This window comes from Teleopsis dalmanni, chromosome 1 (genome assembly GCF_002237135.1).
Source record: "Teleopsis dalmanni isolate 2A chromosome 1, ASM223713v2, whole genome shotgun sequence".
Taxonomy (NCBI): domain Eukaryota; kingdom Metazoa; phylum Arthropoda; class Insecta; order Diptera; family Diopsidae; genus Teleopsis; species Teleopsis dalmanni.
In genome coordinates this window covers 93179522-93198412 of record NC_051846.1, presented here as the reverse complement: position 1 = coordinate 93198412, position 18891 = coordinate 93179522, and the positions used below count along the sequence as shown (strand labels likewise).

Below are 18891 nucleotides of genomic sequence, written 5' to 3'. Positions count from 1 at the left end.
GATCTGATATCGCAATGGACCTTAATGATCTACGCGTGGCCTTTTTAGTCCGCCAGCATAATCTAACCTAAAACAAAAGCGGTTTTTCAGAAATTTTTAGCTAGAAGCTTTTAACACACAAAAAAAAAATTGAAAACTATATCCCTATATATGCTTGCAGAATTAATTTAGAAATTACTTCTAAACTAAGAAAACGGTTTAAAAGCAAATTACACTAGTTTACAAATAATTAAAAGTTTTGTTTTCCAAAGACGAGACTGATATTTCCTATAGGGAAATTTTCCGTAGAACTCGAAAATCACAACGATTTTTTTCCTGTGTACCGTTTTCGAGTTATTTGCAAAAAGCCGTTATTTTGACTTTTCTCAAAACATCACCCTGCATATAGTCCCGTTACTTTATTTTTTAAGTTACCATAGTAGTGCGTGATATATCTTCTTTGGTCATGTGCTTACCATTGAAATGTAAACAAAGAAAAGCTCTACAACTAAAATTTTTTGACATATTAAAGCTCTTTCTCATGCCTTACAGCGTGTTTCTCAAGCAGTGGAAACAAGTATTGACTGTTTTAGTGTTGGTTAGATGGTGGATTATAGCTGTATAAAAATCAAGAATCGAAAATTTTGGACTTCATTTACGATTAGCTTCACATAAACGATGCGTATCACTCAAATAATACACCACACCACGGTAATCAATTGAAAACTGTTAATATTAATTTTGAACCGATTGCGGCACGATATTTTCAAATCATGTCCACTTTATCCGTTAGGTTTCGTCTATTCGTATTAGACTCTATTCAAGCTAAAAATAATTGTTTTAAAAAATCACTACTAGATTATGCAGTAGTTTGGATTTTACATTAAAGAAATACACAGTTTCTATTTTGTGTTTTCATTTCTGTGTTTTAATGACCTTAATAAATATTAGTTTAAGTCCCTAATTAATGTTAATGCGTTACAAATAAATGATTTTTGTATAATAAAAAGCTGTACATATTTCTTAAAAGTTGAACTCCACTTACCAAAGAAAAAATAATTTTGTTTGACTCTTATTACGTGAATAAGACAAATTTTTAAGAATGGAGTCGCAATTATGTTAAATGTGGAAATCATGGTTTGTTTTTGACAATCGAATTCAAAAACGCAAGAGCATATATTCCAGGGTTCAGAAAAACACTGTACTGTGCACAAAAATGCAAAACACCACGCACAAATTTTGTGCGATTCTAAATAAAATTTTGCGAAAATTTTTGTGCACATCTCAAGTGCACATCTTGTGTGCACAAACAAAACGCACATTTCACACGAATGTGGTGGAGTGAAATAAAACTCACACACGCATTCAGTTTTTCTGCCGAAGACATTTCGCACACTACATTGTGTGTGAGGCAGTCAGTTTGCAATCGCACGCAACGTGTGCAGAAAAGAATTCGAGGAGCACATTTTGTGTGCAGACTCGAAAATAAAAATGCACCCAAATGTGCGGAGACGAAGTGTCTAACGCAACAAAATAGTATGAAAGACTGATTTGCATTAATTTTCGTCTTAAAACGAAAAATTTTATTGAAGAAATGATTTTCTATTTATATTCTATTTACATTTATTGCTTACTTGACTTATTATTTTAAGGTTTATTACTTTAAAACATGGGAATAAAGTTAATTTCACAATGCACGTGAAGACTTTGTTATAATATAAAATATAAATAGTTTATGATATATGAGTTAAATAGAATTTAATAGAGAAAGAGCATTTGTTTTGAAATGTTATAAGTAAAGAGGATCGGTTCTACGGTTCTTACTTTGAAAATATTAAATATATCAATTTTGGACTATTTCATAAAATTTTATTTATCAATAATCATCATTTAAAAATTGAAATAAACATTATAGAGTATTGCTTTTGTCCTTTAAGGTGTAAGTGATTAACACGAATGAGGTATAGTTTGTTTGTTTTTTATTTAAGAGTATCACTTAAAAGTATTTTATCTAATCTATTATTAGTATTCATTCATATATTTCTGTGGAAACTAATTGCTTTGTATTTAAAAATTTTGTGTTCTATCAAAAGAGTTAAAAATTTTACGTCCTTTTCATGTTTTTTAAGTTCACATTAGCAAATCTTAGCATCCTGCTACCTGTCAAGAAAATATTTTCCTAATCTTTCGTGTTTTTTATTAAAACATTTATTAAAAGTTTGTTAACATTATAAATATTTAACAAAAATAATTATTTTAAATATTTGTTAATTTATGCAATTTTTAACATAAGTTACGATCCCAACGAACGTAAATATCAATTTTTTAAAAATTTGCCACAAAATAATATTTTCTATTTCAAACAAAATTGTGAAATTCATGTAATTTTTTTCCACCCTTGGGTGCAAGCACAAAATCGCACATTTGTGCACATTTGTGCACATTTGTGCAAGCGTAATATTAGAACAGCAGAGACAGTTTCTTACAGCGCTCTCGTTGGCGAACGAATGAAACTGGGCAATCTCTGGCAGAGTCTTATCTAGATATAAGAGACAAATACCTTAATGAATGGCAACATAGGTGGGACCATTCCCAAAAATCAAGATGGACGCATTCGTTAATTCCAAATATAAGAGTTTGGATTAACCGAGGATCTGGAGACTTGGGATTTCAATTAACACAGTTTCTTACGGGGCATGGCTGCTTCCGTGAATACTTATACCGGTTTAGGCTAGCAAGTAACCCGTACTGCCCGGCCTGTCCAGATAAAATTGAGAGTCCTGACCACATAATTAGAGAATGTATAAGATTCGAAGATACTAGACAAAATCTAGAGACACTAATTGGGGAATCCAGCCCTTCTACTATGGTAATGCAGATGTTGGCAAGCATCGAAGAATGGAGCTTTTACAAGAGCATAATCTCTAGAACAATAAATACTGTTAGAGCGGACGAAATACTTAGTACACAATCGGAGTGAATGCACGCTAAGTGCTTTTCTAACCTGCCCTGTGAAGGAATACCTTAACTGGTCGTACTGCAGGGATTTTCAGGATTTTGAGTTGAGAATGTAGGGGACTTTTTAGTCCGTAGGCATGTATGACTCAATTTGAGTCGTGCATGAATCGGGCATGCAAATGGTACGGGCCATTTGTATCTTTTGAAGATTTTTCCCCCAGGTCCGATACCAAAAAAAAAAAAAAAAAAAAAAAAAAAAAAATATTAGAACAGCTTAGTTCTAATATTAATTGCGTTTTTTGCCGTGAATGCACGCGTTTCGAGTGCGGTCCGCTGGTTCGGTATATTATTCCTGTATTTGAACTGTATATACGGTAGAAAGTTCTTAAATGCGGTGGAATATAATATACTCACTTGGAGCGATGAAAAACTGCAGCCGATGTGTTATTTTTTTTCATAAATTTCTTTTTAAATTCTTTAATTTTTGAACTTCCATATATCGTTATTTTATTTTTTTTTTTTATTGAATGTCTGTAAGTTTTGATGCTCTTTTTTATTGCAAAATAATTGCACACATACAAAATCAGCTGATAGAGAGAGCAATTAAATTACTAACAGAGAAATATTACAAAGTGAATAAGTGTTATAAAACGATCAAATAATTATATCGATTGTTACACAAAAGCTTGTGCAATCGTGTAATATTGTACTCTTATTTAGCAACTTAGCAAAATATTTAAATTTAATTAACAAATTGTAAATTTATTAAGCAAATTTTTATATTTTAAATTTACTAGCAAAATTTTAATGTTAAACATAAATTCTGAATTTGTACATTTGAAATTTACAGGTACTTAATTCTTTTTTAATTTTTTAAATAATTCAAAAGGTATGAGTGGGCAAAGAACATCACCTATGCGGAAACAAAACGCATCTCAAAAAACATTGCAGAAGGATGTAGTTAATATTCCTTTATCCCCCAAGCCAGATGATAGCGTGGAGGATAAGCTATTACAACTATCTGCGATGACGGAATCTCAAAGACATATCGATAAGGATATGCGGGACCTGCTAGCACAGGTAGTTGAGATGTATAAGTCGGATCAAGAAAGGGGGTCACTATTACTGGTAGCAGCTAAGAGTGTGACTTCCATTAGCGTGCAAACTCAGAGAGCACTAAAGCGTTCTGCAAATGAGAAACCGAACGGTCCACCGCCCAAAGTTCAGATTAGGGAAATTGGAAGCAAGGAACATGGAACGCCTTGCAACAAATGGCAACTAGTGGAAAATAAAAAGAGGAAAACTGTGATAAAACTGAACCTCATTAAAGCGCCAAGAGTGAGACCCGAAGCTATTCTTATTAGCAAAACGCTTTAACATTTCAAGTTTGAAGGGATCTGGACGAGGTAACGTCAAACGAAGAGGTGTGCGCAGCGATTGCTGACCAATTTCCAGCAATAAACGTAAGCGACATCAACGTAAAGTGTTGGCGTTACGCAAAAGACAATACACGAACAGTGATTATCGATCTCCCTTCTAAGGATGCCAGTGTACTAATCACAGCTGCCTCAATCGGAGTGGGCTGGGTGTGCAGTAGAACCAGAAAGCATATCACACCCATGAGGTGCTTTAAGTGTCTTCAATTTGGACATGCTGCTAGACATTGCAAAAGCGATAATGATAGATCTAGCACATGTATGAGATGCGGAGAAGATGGTCATAGGGCAAAATCGTGCTCGGCTCAACCAAAATGCATCCTATGTCCGGAAAACTGTAAGGGTGGTAATCTACACTACTCAAGAAGTCTCAAATGCGAATCCTACAGGAAGGCTATGCAGGAGCTTAAGTCCAAAAAATGATTAAATTTCTGCAATTGAACCTAAATCAATGTGAGGCTGCCCAAGACCTCTTATCCCAAACAGCTTTGGAATTAAAATCGGATGTACTTGTAATTAGTGAATTTTACAAATCAGAAGAAATCCATAAATGGGTACAACATACTTCTGCAAAGGCAGCCATTTAGCGAGGACAGGACATAATGTTTGAACCAAGCGTATTGGTACAAAAGGAAGGCCTAGTACTTGCTAGAATCCGAGGTATATATGTGTGCAGCTGCTACATATCCCCAAATATTACTCGAGAGAGATTTGAAGAGTTTCTCGAAAAGCTATCAGGAACAGTCAGAAATAAAACTCCCATCATTGTTGCAGGGGATTTCAATGCTTGGGCAGTCGAATGGGGCAGTACTAATACAACGCGCTGAGGTAGAGCCCCATTAGAGACATTCACCTCACTAAACCTAACACAACTGAACGTTCGATAATGGTAGAGTCGTATTCTACATTGACCTCACCTTCGTCAGCCCCCAATTAGTAAGGTGTTCGCAATGGAAAGTAACAAACCAATGCCATTTGCTTTTCCATATCGTTGAAAGAGAAATTTGCTTTAAAAAAAATCGCAGAGAAAAGCACAGCAAAAAGGTTGGAAAACTAAATATCTCGACAATGATGTAATGGAATTTATGACCGAAAACATGAGTTTCGGAGTTGGAGATGCTTCTGAAAAATCAAATCATCTTAACATATGAAAGAACTATGCAACATCTGTGATGCATCAATGCCAAGAAAAGGCAGAAGTAATGGGCGCCCATCAAACTATTGGTGGACGGAAGAAATAGTTTTACTAAGATCTCAATGCCTTGCCTCCCGTAGACAGTTCCAACGCCACAGATCTGGAGTAGATGCGGAAAAGCTTCTACAAAAATACCGAGAGCAGCAGATCTAAGCTTATAAAGGCAATTATTAGGAGTAAGAACCAAGCATTTCAAACTCTGATCAATGATGTAGACCACAATGTTTGGAGCGACGGTTATAAAATAGTAATGCGTAAATTTAAGATGTTAAGAGGCTCGGTACCTTCGTGTCCTAAAATAATGGCGAATATCGTTAAACACTTGTTCCCAAAAAAGGGAGAACTTAGAATCTTAATACCGATAATCACCGATTTAAATGAGATCCCCCCGGTTACAAATTCTGAAGTCATAGACGCTTCATCCAGAGTTAAGCCCAATAAATCTCATGGATTGGATGGAATCCCCAATACTGTACTAAAGAAGGCAATACAAAAACAAGCTTCTATATTTACGGATGTTTACAACAGCTGCCTACAGGAAGGAATCTTCCCTTCGAGTTGGAAAAAGCAAAGATTGGTGCTTATTCCTAAAGGTAATAAGCCCCCAGAACTGCCATCATCTTATAGACCTTTATGCTTACTAGACACTGCAGGTAAGGTCCTTGAAAGAATTATAAGTTCTAGATTAGAAAAATTCACAGAGGCAAGTCAGGATCTATCAAATAACCAATTTGGCTTTAGACCTAAACGCTGTACTGTTGATGCTGTACTACATGTATGCAATATTGCAAAGGAAGCTACTAAGGGCGTAAGGTGGCTAGGTGGTACTAAAAAGTACTGCGCGGTAGTGACCTTAGATGTTAAAAATGCTTTCAACACTGCTGAGTGGAGTAGCATCTTAAATACACTGATGAAAATGAGAGTCCCAGAATATCTTTTGAAAATTATTACATCATATTTTAAAGACAGATTACTCTTATATGATACATAATCCGGACCCAAAACATATAGGATTACGGGAGGGGTCCCCCAGGGATCAGTTCTAGGGCCAATTCTATAGAATATCATGTACGATGGTATCCTTCGAATTGAAAAGCCGGACGGAGTGCACGTAGTTGGGTATGCAGATGATATTGCAATAGTAGTGGTTGCAAAAACTCTAAACGAAGTGGCTAGGAATTGCAGCGCTACTATTGTAGCAGCTAAATCGTGGCTGTAATACAGCGGATTAGAGCTTGCTGAGCATAAAACTGAGGTGCTAATAATCAACAGTAGGAAAAAGATTGAACAACTCTCAATTAAAGTGGGTGGAGTAGATATACAATCTAGCCCCCAACTTACATATCTCGGTGTAACCTTAGATAGTAGGTTGAGTTTCAAAACTCACCTAAAACAATCGGGAGATAAAGCATTACGTGTCTGCAAGCATTATCTCGATTAATGCCAAACATAGCAGGTCCCAAGGACACCGCTAGAGTTCTTTTAGCATCAGTTTCCAAGTCGGTGATGCTATATGCTGCTCCTGTGTGGGCGCATGCTACAACCATTAAGTCGTATTCACGTGTAATGAAGAGTGCACATAGACTGGCAAACCCACGCATCTGCCGTGCTTACCGTACAGTATCGGAGTATTGGCTGGATGTATTGGCTGCGGGAGTATTGGCTGGACGCATGCCAATAGACCTTGAAGCGTTCTTGGCCAGAGACAGCTTCTTCCAGCGCTCTCGTCGGCGAACGACTGAAACTGAGCAATCTCTGTCAGAGTCTTATCTAGATATAAGAGACAAATACCTTAATGAATGGCAACATAGGTGGGACCATTCCCAAAAATCAAGATGGACGCATTCGTTAATTCCAAATATAAGAGTTTGGATTAACCGAGCATCTGGAGACTTGGGATTTCAATTAACACAGTTTCTTACGGGACATGGCTGCTTCCGTGAATACTTATACCGGTTTAGGCTAGCAAGTAACCCGTACTGCCAGTTTTGTCCAGATAAAATTGAGAGTCCTGACCACATAATTAGAGACTGTATAAGATTCGAAGATACTAGACAAAATCTAGAGACACTAATTGGGGAATCCCAATTCTACTATGGTAATGCAGATGTTGGCAAGCATCGAAGAATGGAGCTTTTACAAGAGCATAGTTTCTAGAACAATAAATACTGTTAGAGTGGACGAAATACTTAGAACACAATCGGAGTGAATACACGCTAAGTGCTTTTCTAACGTGCCCTGTGAAGGAATACCTTAACTGGTCGTACTGCAGGGATTTTCAGGATTTTGAGTTGAGAATGTAGGGGACTTTTTAGTCCGTAGGCATGTATGACTCAATTTGAGTCGTGCATGAATCGGGCATGCAAATGGTACGGGCCATTTGTATCTTTTGAAGATTTTTCCCACAGGTCCGATACCAAAAAAAAAAAAAAATCATCGCTTTGTGCGATGTGAAATTTGAAACCGCACAACAAATTTGAGTGCGTGCATTTTTTTCTTAACACCACAAATGTGCGTGTGCATATTTTAAAAATAATTTCCACTCGCACAGTGCAGTGTGCGATTTTGTACACCACAATCTGATATATTCACCCGGAAAATAAGACTTACTGTAGCTCCAATTGAGAAGCCTACATTCCAAATTCATTAACCAAACCTACACCAACAACAATAACAGTTCTCGGGTTTATCAAAAAAATCTATTTGTTTTATTCAAAATCTAGCAAAGTCGAGTCGACCTTAAAATCTCTCTCTAAAATAAGATGGGAGAATAAAATCGAAGAAGTAATGTTGTTGCAGTTCACGTGTGGTACGAAATTTTACTATGAGTGAACAGTATAAATAAACTATGGCAATCGACTGAAGTAAACTTATAAAGGAACTATCGTAAACTGAATTTCAAAAAAGCGTTGAAAAAGCTCATGTTAATTAGTTAATTGTGGTGGAAGGAGGACGAGTCCTCCTCAATTAGCTAAAGAAAAAGCCGTTTTGAATCCACAAAAAACCTCGTGATAATGAGTAGTAGAGGGTCAAACTAAAAACAGTCAGAGGCTTTAACAAAGGCAAGAATCTGGCTAATACTAATGCTGGAGATATCGCTAAGTGAGTTGAAGAAGGGGGCCCCTAGAAAATTAAATCTAGTTCTGGCCAGACCTGGACAAAGACACATCAGGTGTTCTGGTGTCATTTCTTCAAGAGCTGGTAGACACGCACTACAAGAGATACCATGCCGTCCTATGGACCAGTATCACGTAAAGACAGATATTAGCCTAGATACCTCAGATTTGTTTCTACAGATTAAGTCAGAGGTTCTATATTTGGAATAGATTGGCCAAGTAGCCCTTGACCTATCTGCTGAGGCAGTTAGGGTCCACTCACTATTTGCTTGTCGCAAAAAATGGTCATGAATCAGCCTACAACCGTAGCTGACAGGGGCAGGGATCGGAATAGGGGTATCCGTGGAAGAGGCGCTTAGTTTAGCAAGCTCGTCAGCGCGCTCATTTCCCACAATATTAGAATGCCCAGGAACCCAGACTGGAGTAATTTTGGACCTCTCGCTTAGTTCACTGATAATTTCCTCACATTCTTCTACTAATCTCGATGGCGAACAAACTGCTGATATAGCTTTAATAGCTGCCTGACTGTCAGTTAGAATGTAGACCTCTTCTCCGTGAAGGTCCATATTTAAAGCAAGAACATTGAATAAGCCCAATATTTGTAGGAAAAAGTATTTACGAACCAAATTTTGTTTTGTTATTAAAACGAATCATTCAATTCTGAACTTTAGGTTAATGGAATTGGTAACGGGTAGGACTTGGTAACTGTCATTTGATTGAGATTGGGTAAATCTGGGAATCTAGAACTGGTTTTATTGTGAAAACCATAGTGTTTTTAAAAGTGACAATGGCTATCAACAGATCTTCCCTCACAGAAGGCTTAAATTCGTCTAAGTGGAATTTATCATTGATACCGACTGTCGTTTCAAAACACTTAATGGATGGATATTTTAAACAATTTGTTTTCATACATGACACTAATTATATAAAAAGTATACTTCACAAAGACCTTCTCAAGTATTGTATTGTAAGGACGTAAGTACAATACTTCGGGAAGGTGAAAACATTGACAGCCAGCCTTTTTAAATGTATAAGGGAACTGCAGTTTTTGAAATCGAACTCATTAGACTCTTTCAACGATATAAAACAACTAATCCTGAAGGAAGCTTATCAAAGTTAAAGTTTATTAAGACCTACTTGAGAAGTACAATGAACTAACGGAGACTATCTGCATTGGCAATTCTATCAATTAAGGTGAAAAAAGCAGCTGGTGCAAATTACGATATAATTTTTAAAAAAAAAATCAGTGACGCTAAAAGCAGGAAAATTTAGTTTTGTTTTTTTTTAATTTGATCAGCAATAAAACTTTCATACATGCTTCACCATATTCGTGAATGTAATTTATTTATTTTTGTAACTCGGTAATGAAAGGAACCTTGCAATTCAAATGTCGCTGATGTCCAAAATTGGTCTAGCTCCGCCATTGTATGATATAATTAAAATTTATACCACACAATTGTATATTTATAAAATATCTTTAATAAACTTTTAATGCAATTTTCTAAAACTGTTTTAACCACATTTTATTTTATGTTATGCTCTATAAAATTATATTTCAGGATTATATCTCTATGGAAATCTTAAAAATTCTTAATTTATAATTAAACATCTGGCCTATTCCAACGACCGTAGTAATGTTTGTTATCGACAATTTTTCTTTTTTTTTAAACTTACTACTTATGACAATAACAATATTTGACTGACATGTACGGTACTACCCAGTGGAAATCACTGCTTTGTGAAGAATTACAATTTCTAGAATCTACTCGGAAAATCAAAAGTTGCGAAGCGTATTAGTCTACGAATGCATCTTTCGTTAGGCCTGCGGCAAATGGGTTAGGGTGAACTACCAGTCGTGAGTGATAGTTGCTGCTTATCTGCTGTATTGACTCGTACACTGTAGAGATGCCAAGATCATGATGTAGGACGTCATTCGGAATACATCATGGGGCGTCGGCGCAGATACGTAATATTTTTGATTGAAACCTCTGAAATATATCTAAATGTGACTTCGCTGCTATACCCCAGATGGGTATACCGTATGTCTAGATTGGCTTTAAGACGACCTTATATAAAAGTACTTTATTTTGTAGCGACAACTTGGATTAGGGATTAAGTAGCCAGTAAAGTGAGCGTAGCTTTAGTCCTAACTGCTTTCGTTTTTTAAAAATGTGGTGACGCCAATCGGCAAAAATAAGCTTATAATAATGATATTGCGAACATAGCGCATTGCGCTGATGATTAGGTTAGTACATTATTTCTGGTTGATCAAACGTCTGTATACAGTTAATCTAATGATTATAAATGCAAATTGATACTTCGCCAAACTCATTGGTATTTTATTTTAGTAACGTTTGCTTTCGATGCTTTACTATAATTTTTGGGGTACACAGATATAGTAATTACATAAAAAATTTTGACAATTTTCAGAATAATATATTAACTGGTATCGATTCTACAAATTTGTTTTCCTTAAATCAGAAAAATTACAGGCATCCTTTCTGTAGTGACTGATTTTATTATATGTGTTATGAATTAAATAGTTTTTACATTCAATTTAATAGTATTTATTTTAAATTGTTTTAAGGCAAGTATGAAACAACTAATTTAAGCTAAGGTCTTTCATTACATGACTCAAAACTATCTTAAAATTTTAAATTAGGTATATATTTACAACAAATAGTTTATAAAACAAAACTTTATATATAATGTGAGATCAACTTTAATATTAAAAATAAAATATCAAAAATTTCAAAATAAAATTTGTTATACACAAAATCTGTTATAGCAATATATATATATTACAATAATTTCTTAAAGGCATAGTGTTACAAAAAATTTAAAGCTTGATAGTAATTTTAAGTAAGAACTTTCTGATTAATAAAGGCACGGAACTTATATTATTGAATACGGCTGATCATAGTTATTATTTAATATAGAATTTAAATTTGTGTCATAATCTGTGTTGCGGTAGCAAAAATTTTAACTAATCGAGTTAAAGAACACGTATACAATATTTTAAAAATATAGTACTGAAAATTTCTTATTTATTCCAGAACACTAACTTCTAACTACGTAATAGACTTCAATTTATGTATTTCATTAGATTAATTTATAGATAAGTTACAAATCTTATAAATTCTTTTTGATTATAAAAATACAAAATGTATGATAATTATTTAACAACAATAACTAAACTATCCCACCAAATATTTCAGTCCATTTTGTACTTGTTTTTTGATATGACAGGCTCTGTTTTAAGCATGGCCCAGGTTATAAGCTGGCTACTCATAATAATCTTAAATGAAAGGTCGCCAAAGCTTGGTTGTATCTACTAATAACATTCATTCAATAAAACTAATTATAATAAATTCGATGGGACCATATTTTCAACCGACACACAGTGAGGCAGAATTAAATCTAGCAATTTGCAATTCGATATTTTCGGAACTTGTGAAGGCATTAAAATTAAACTTTGCTTAAATATTATTTTTATATTTGTAATATATGTTTTGTATATATATATATAATTAAAAATTCTAAAAATCTATGTATATACATTTCTTATAAACATAAATTTTACTATATTAAAAATGTTTAAAAGACAAAAAATATATAATAATTTTGTATAGGAATGGCTGTAACAATGTACGAATTGTCACGAACTTCCTTGAACGTCAGTCATAAGGTCAAATATTCCGCATTCAAATTGCGTCATTCTAGCTATTTAAATCAATTGGGAAGTTGACTGCATTTGAAGCTAGTTTCGGGGGTCGGAAAGCTACTAATATATTTGCAAATAGACTGACGTTATACCAAAATTTATTGAAAATTTCATTTTAATATCTGGAATCATTAATATGTGCCATGGTTAACAATAACCCAGTCTCATATTATCGAATATAATGCCATTTTACTAAATAAATAACTGTCTCTTTGAATGAAGTATAACTACTTTTTTCAATTAATTAATGATTTCAAAAAATTAATGATTTAGTAGACAAATTGATATTTCATATTTTTTACAAGTATGTTCTATACACGTTGTTTCCATACCCAAATATACTACATACATATGTACCTCAATATTTAAAGCAATAGTGCTTACGTAAAAAGTATTGCCTTAAACTATGATAGCGACTCAAAAATTTAATTTTTTTTATTTGTTTGCTCCACATATGAACACTTTTTATCATATCCTTTCTTCGTTGACATCTTCACACCCTGGTCTATGTGCATCAACTGTATAGTTCTGAAATCGATGTTTATAGTCAAAATCCAACGGTACGTTCATATACGAATGTTTTATTTCTTTCAGCCAAGAAGAAAAAAAAATTTCTTCTGCTGTAGGACGTTCAGCATAATTTTTATGTAAAAGAGTCTCTAGTAGCCAACGTAATGTTCTCGATAAAGAACTTGGCAATTGAACTTTGCAGTGCCGTATGATAGTAATCAAATTGTAATTACCGTTTTCATAAAATGGATATTGTCCTAATAACATTGTATATAAAATAACACCAAGTGACCACATATCTGCAGGTTTTCCTTTATACGTTTGATTTGAGCAAAGAAGTTCGGGTGCAGTATATAAAGGGCAACCAATTTTGTCACAAAGACTGTCATTAGTAATATCATTAAGAATCATTGACCCTTCAAGTGATTCATACTGCAATTTAGTCCTGAAATAATTAATATAAAAAAAATTATTACATTATATATTTCATATTATTTATTATATATATTACTTTGAGATTACAAGAATTTTAATAAGAAATTAATTGCAGACAAGTTACCGTTATCAAGAATTTACGATATTTTTGATCAGCTATGTAGAACCAAATATATTTCTTTTTTAACAACAGATTTTTATTAAATGGAGTTAAATGGAAAAAGAAAACTCTACGAACATTACATCCTCCTCCCAGCTTATGGTCTGAAAAGAGCACCTAATTTATTCCAAAAAAATGACTATTTCTTTTTCACAATTAACCCGAATCAGCAGAAACAATAGAACAGTGACAAAAATATATTTTAGAACTTCAACCTGACAATTTTTATTCATGAAGTGATATATTTAGGTCACAAAAGTACAAAAGTGTCATCCCAGATGTCAATAAATTTTAAATAATATTATATTATGCAATTATTAAAAAAGCTGATGACGTAAAACGATTTGTCATATTTTACAATTTCAGACGGTTTGTTTCAAATTTCGTTGAACTCTATAAAAACGACACATTTTAAGAGGACTAGACAATGTAAACTTGTATTAAAATATATATTCGAAAAGATGCTACTAAATCTTAACATTATGCAATATGCAGATTTCGAAAAGAGATTTTGCATAATAATAGACGCTACGAAATATGCGTACTGGTGCTGTGCTAAGTCGTAAGTGAAAGCGACACCTATTAACCATTAAAAGAATCAAAATTTATACGCAACATATACGCACATATGCATCAAAGTCTTGAAAGCGACACCTATTAACCATTAGGAGAATCAAAATATATACGTTATTAAGGTACATCCACACTAAAGCGAATTGCGAATATCTAAAAAAGTTCGTTCGTTCGCAAGCATTCGCTTTGATGTGGATGGACCTTGGTGAAATTTTTATATTTTAAAATTTTGAATTTTTATTTTATAAGAGAAAAATTTATATAAAGAAGGTATTCGAACAGTTAGAAAACTGAATCGAAAACAAATTTCTTAGCGTAACAACAAAAAAAAATAAATTTATTCCATTTTAAATAACAAACAAATATTAAATACCGTGTACCATGGTACATTAGGGCGAATGACATCCTCAGGTACTTCAAAATTAATCCCATTAAAAAATACGTAAAGGACAGAACCCTGAAACTATTTGCGAAAACTGACAGGCTTACCAACACCGCGTTATCGAATCTCAGAATGGTTAAATTTGGCGAGAAGTATTTCGGTAAACAGAATAAACGAAACATACTTAAAAGCAAAAACTAAAATATAATAAAAATTGTTTGAAAATTCTAGTCATTTTTCAGCAGAATGTAAGCAATGAGATTTCCGTTAAGTTAAAGTTAGATGTAATAGACTTAAAGCATTTGTAGTTCTATATTAATTTTCGCTCAAAAAAATGAAACTATTCGATACAAATAATTTATTTGACTTTTTTATATTGGGAGTACACATTGCTAAAACAACTTAAAATAATTAAAAAGTTTAATTTTTAAAAGAAAACACGTCAGTAAATTATTATAATTAATTAATATAATTAATTATTATAACGAAAAAAGCCAAAAAAATAACATATTTAAATATGTATAAATATTTAATAAATATTATAAGCATATTGAAGTTAGCGTTGATGATGATAATGATATTGACACACAAATTAATTGTAGAGATGAAAACGCTAAAAATTTGAAGATTCCAAATTACTTCTTGAATTTGCTATTGTATGAATTTCACTACTACATATGCACAATGTTACATAAAGTAATGTTTTACAAACAAATATTTTATATTTCTGTATATTTGTATTCAAATATACATACAACAATAAAAACCTTGTACTGACCCTGAAAATACAAAAAAGATACAAAACAGAAAAAAAAGAGCGAATTTAAAATGAGTAAAACGGGCGTAATTACAAAAGTAAAATATTCTGTGTATACACACATTTATGAATGACCTAGCTTTATAAATTTTATTTATATATATTATATATTTTATTTATTAATCAAATAAAAAAACAACAACACCCAGTATATATCGTTAAAAAATGAATATATAAAATGCTATTGGTGCGATTAGATTAAGCTTAATTAAAAAATTTTACTTTGCGTGCATAGTTTTTAAAGTTAACATTTAAATATATATGGTATGTACACCTTACTTACACCTTTCCTCTAAAATAATTGTCATGATGGAATAAACCCCTAAAATTTACTTCTTGAAGCTAAGTTTGAATTAATTATAATTTTTCAGTAATCTTTAAAAAATTAGATTTTAATCTGAAAATGAAAATATTTTGTTTGGTTGCTTACTGACAGCTCATTCGAATGAAATATTTGAAAATATTTAATATTTTAACGTCAAAAAATTATTAAGTATTAAGTATTTTTGACCATTGCAAAACGAATATAAAAAATTGATTTAGACAAAACCTTATAAACTTGTTTTGTAAGTGCGATTTTTTACAAGTTTATATGCTTGTGTGCTGCGTCATTTTCACATGTTACACTTTTATCCAGTACGAGTTTCTAACAGAGCTAATTACATTGTTCACATTTAAGTATAATAAATGTGTTTTATAAACACTTATAGGAAATGTTTTGTTTTTTTTTACTACATTTAAAACGGTTTTAATACTTACTTTTCTTCATCGATAAAGTAAAATCGCTTAAGCTTCAAATCACGCAGAATAACCCCGTTCCGATGACACAGCAGGACTGTTTGACAAATCTGATGAAATAATAAGCGAGCTTCTGTTTCACTTAAACGCCGTTTATTTCTAATATATGTATGCAAGTCTTCCGATTTATCCTTCTGATTTTTTTTTGTTAATATTATATATGTGCGATACGTGGACTCTGGGACTAAGTCATGCACATCACGTATTAACTGATGTCCATATATAAAGCTACGACTTAGTTCTGAGTCTCTTTGTATCTGCAAGTAAGCGATTTGCACTTTACGTAGAGGTTCGTTTATAACCTTGCATCGGAATTGTTCTTCAGTGACCAAATCAGTGCATTTGAAGTTTTTTGAAGTGATATCGGCCAACTGACGAAAAGAGGTTTGTTTTTTTAAGCGATTTATTGAGTGACTTATTTGTTGTAAGCTTATTAGATAACGATCTTTAACAACATTAACTGGCTCTGTTAAATGTAATGGACCTGAGTGCTGCTTGAAAGAAACGCCAGGTGATTTCAGTTTTTCTCGAAGTCGCACTGCAAAGGAGTCACGAAATTTCTTTTTTGGAGTTAACTGCTCAAGAGATACGGGACGTGAACAAACTTCAGAGCTGTTAACTTCTATCGAATCGCTTACAGTATAAGAAGTAGACGTATTCCTAGAAGTTTCATTAGTTAACATTGAAGTGTCATACATTGATGGCCATTGAGAAAACGATACTATATTTAATCCATTGTTTTCCGCATTTGATGAATTCTGGATACTAAGGCGATTACTACAATTTGTTGTGAAGGAATTTATATCCATTTTAAACACAAGGGTATAACGTTGTTCACTCTTTTAATGGTCACAATTTTCTTATAAAAGTAATCGTACTCGTTACTATAATTTTAGTTAGAAATCTTCAATACAGAAATCTTATTTTATATTTATAATTTTAACTTCAATTATTGCTTAAGTATTTAAGAAAATTAAATGTGTCAATATCAAAGACCTAAAAAATTTCCAAATACACATTCGATCAAATCCACCAACCAACACAGCCAAACATACACAACTGAATTGAAATGTTGTTTAATGCATATTTCTACGATCAATTTACAGAGAATAATGCATGAACGGTCGCACATAATATAAATTTGTTTGTTTATGAAAGTAGCAGACATTGATGTTCAACGTGGTACAAACTGTACGAGCAAAATTTATTCAATCTTTGTGATCTGATATATACTGAAGCCCCTTTATGTGACAAGGAACTTTAGATGATCTGTATAAAGCGAATGGTTACTAACAAAGATGATAATGAAAAGAAACTGAGAGTTAATTGAAAAATTGTGTTTCAATTTTCTGGATTATTCATATAATATTCAAAATTATGTGTAATGACGTGAAAATATCGCGTAGTACAAAAACAAAAAAGCTAAAGCTACATAATAGCACATAACCGTTTTCCACAACCGATCTTGCTATTTTGCCCACCTGGTCCCTACTCAACACGATATTTGCTAAAATAAGAGCACTTTCTGAGAAATTTCGTTGTCTTTTTTGGTTTTTAGCGCCAAAGTTGCACAAATATCATACTACTAAAAAAAAACGAAATCCTAAAAAAACAAGTCTGGATATCTTCACCTAGAAAAGAAAAAGAGTGCTTTTGTAATAACCCATTCCTAAATGCAGAAGAACTATCAACAGTTCGCCAGGTAAGTTACCTGGGAATGACTCTAGATGAGAAATTGACGTGGAACTCTCATGTAGACAACGTTATTCGTAAAACCAGAGAAACATTATGGACCAATAGAAACCTCATTGGTAAACACTGGGGCCTAAATCAAAAACTCAGTCTATGGATGTAAAAATCTATTGCTAGGCCAATTGATACCTATGGATCATCCATCTGGTACAAAAAAGCTCAGCAGAAGACTATGATAGACAAGCTACGAAAGCGGCAGAAATTAGCCTGTATAATGATAAGTGGAGCGATGAGAACCACTCCGAAAACAGCACTTGAGATTGCATTGAAGCTCCACGTACTTCACGTACTTGTCAAAAAGGAAACCACGACTTTTATAGCCAAGCTACAGTTGACTAATAATCTATCAACAAGATCACTTGATAACTCACTTTTAGATAAGCAAATGTAAAGAGTAGGACTAAACATCACCATTTCTGACATTTGCTCACCTAAATTTAATTTCCACCAAAAGTTCCTAGTACTAGTACCAGTCACAAATGACTACGAAAGGAACATACCTCCATTCGTTGGAGACTACCATCTGTGATACAGAACGATAGAAGAAATGGAGGTGGGGGTATATGAAGTAAAACCAAAAGAAGAAATATTTACGAGTATGACTCCAGTAAACCAAGTTTTACAGGCCGAAGTACATGCAATTGAACTATGTCTAAAGGAATATAAAGGAAAACCTATCACGGGGAAAAACATATATATTTTCTCTGACAGTAAATTAGCACTCCACGTCCTCAAAACTAGTGTAGGAATGCCTTCAACCTGTCAAAGACCTTGCTAAAAGGAACAGGGTTTACTTAATATGGATCATAGGGCGCAGCGAATTTGAGGGAAACGGGAAAGTAGATGAACTACCCAGAAAAGAAACGGTCTCATACCTTATTGGACGACAACCATTCTACGGTGAAGTGTTACACTTTTAGATTTTGTAAAGCTTGTTATAAGGTATTCTTTTCAATACACAGCAAAAATTAATAAAACTGCATATATTTGCACTGTTAATTCATGTTTACTTGCATAGTTTCTTTTTATTTAATGAATATAGGTTGTATTAGGTTG

At 33.2% G+C, this 18891-nt stretch overlaps 2 protein-coding genes across 2 annotated transcripts; one reads left to right on the top strand and one right to left on the bottom strand.

The window, feature by feature from the left end:
- The first annotated feature begins 7008 nt into the window (after positions 1-7008).
- Positions 7009-10268, top strand: LOC119688371. The gene is made up of 2 exons (XM_038103052.1): positions 7009-7379; positions 10244-10268. The coding sequence occupies exons 1-2, from the start codon at positions 7009-7011 to the stop codon at positions 10266-10268; spliced, it is 396 nt and encodes a 131-aa protein (XP_037958980.1).
- A 2015-nt stretch (positions 10269-12283) lies between these two features.
- LOC119672852 (tribbles) lies at positions 12284-17005 on the bottom strand. The gene is made up of 2 exons (XM_038084002.1): positions 16045-17005; positions 12284-13363 (listed from the first exon to the last, which is right to left on the bottom strand). Exons 1-2 carry the CDS (start codon positions 16890-16892, stop codon positions 12877-12879), a joined length of 1335 nt encoding a protein of 444 aa, XP_037939930.1. The 5' UTR covers positions 16893-17005; the 3' UTR covers positions 12284-12876.
- Between the last annotated feature and the right edge of the window lie 1886 nt (positions 17006-18891).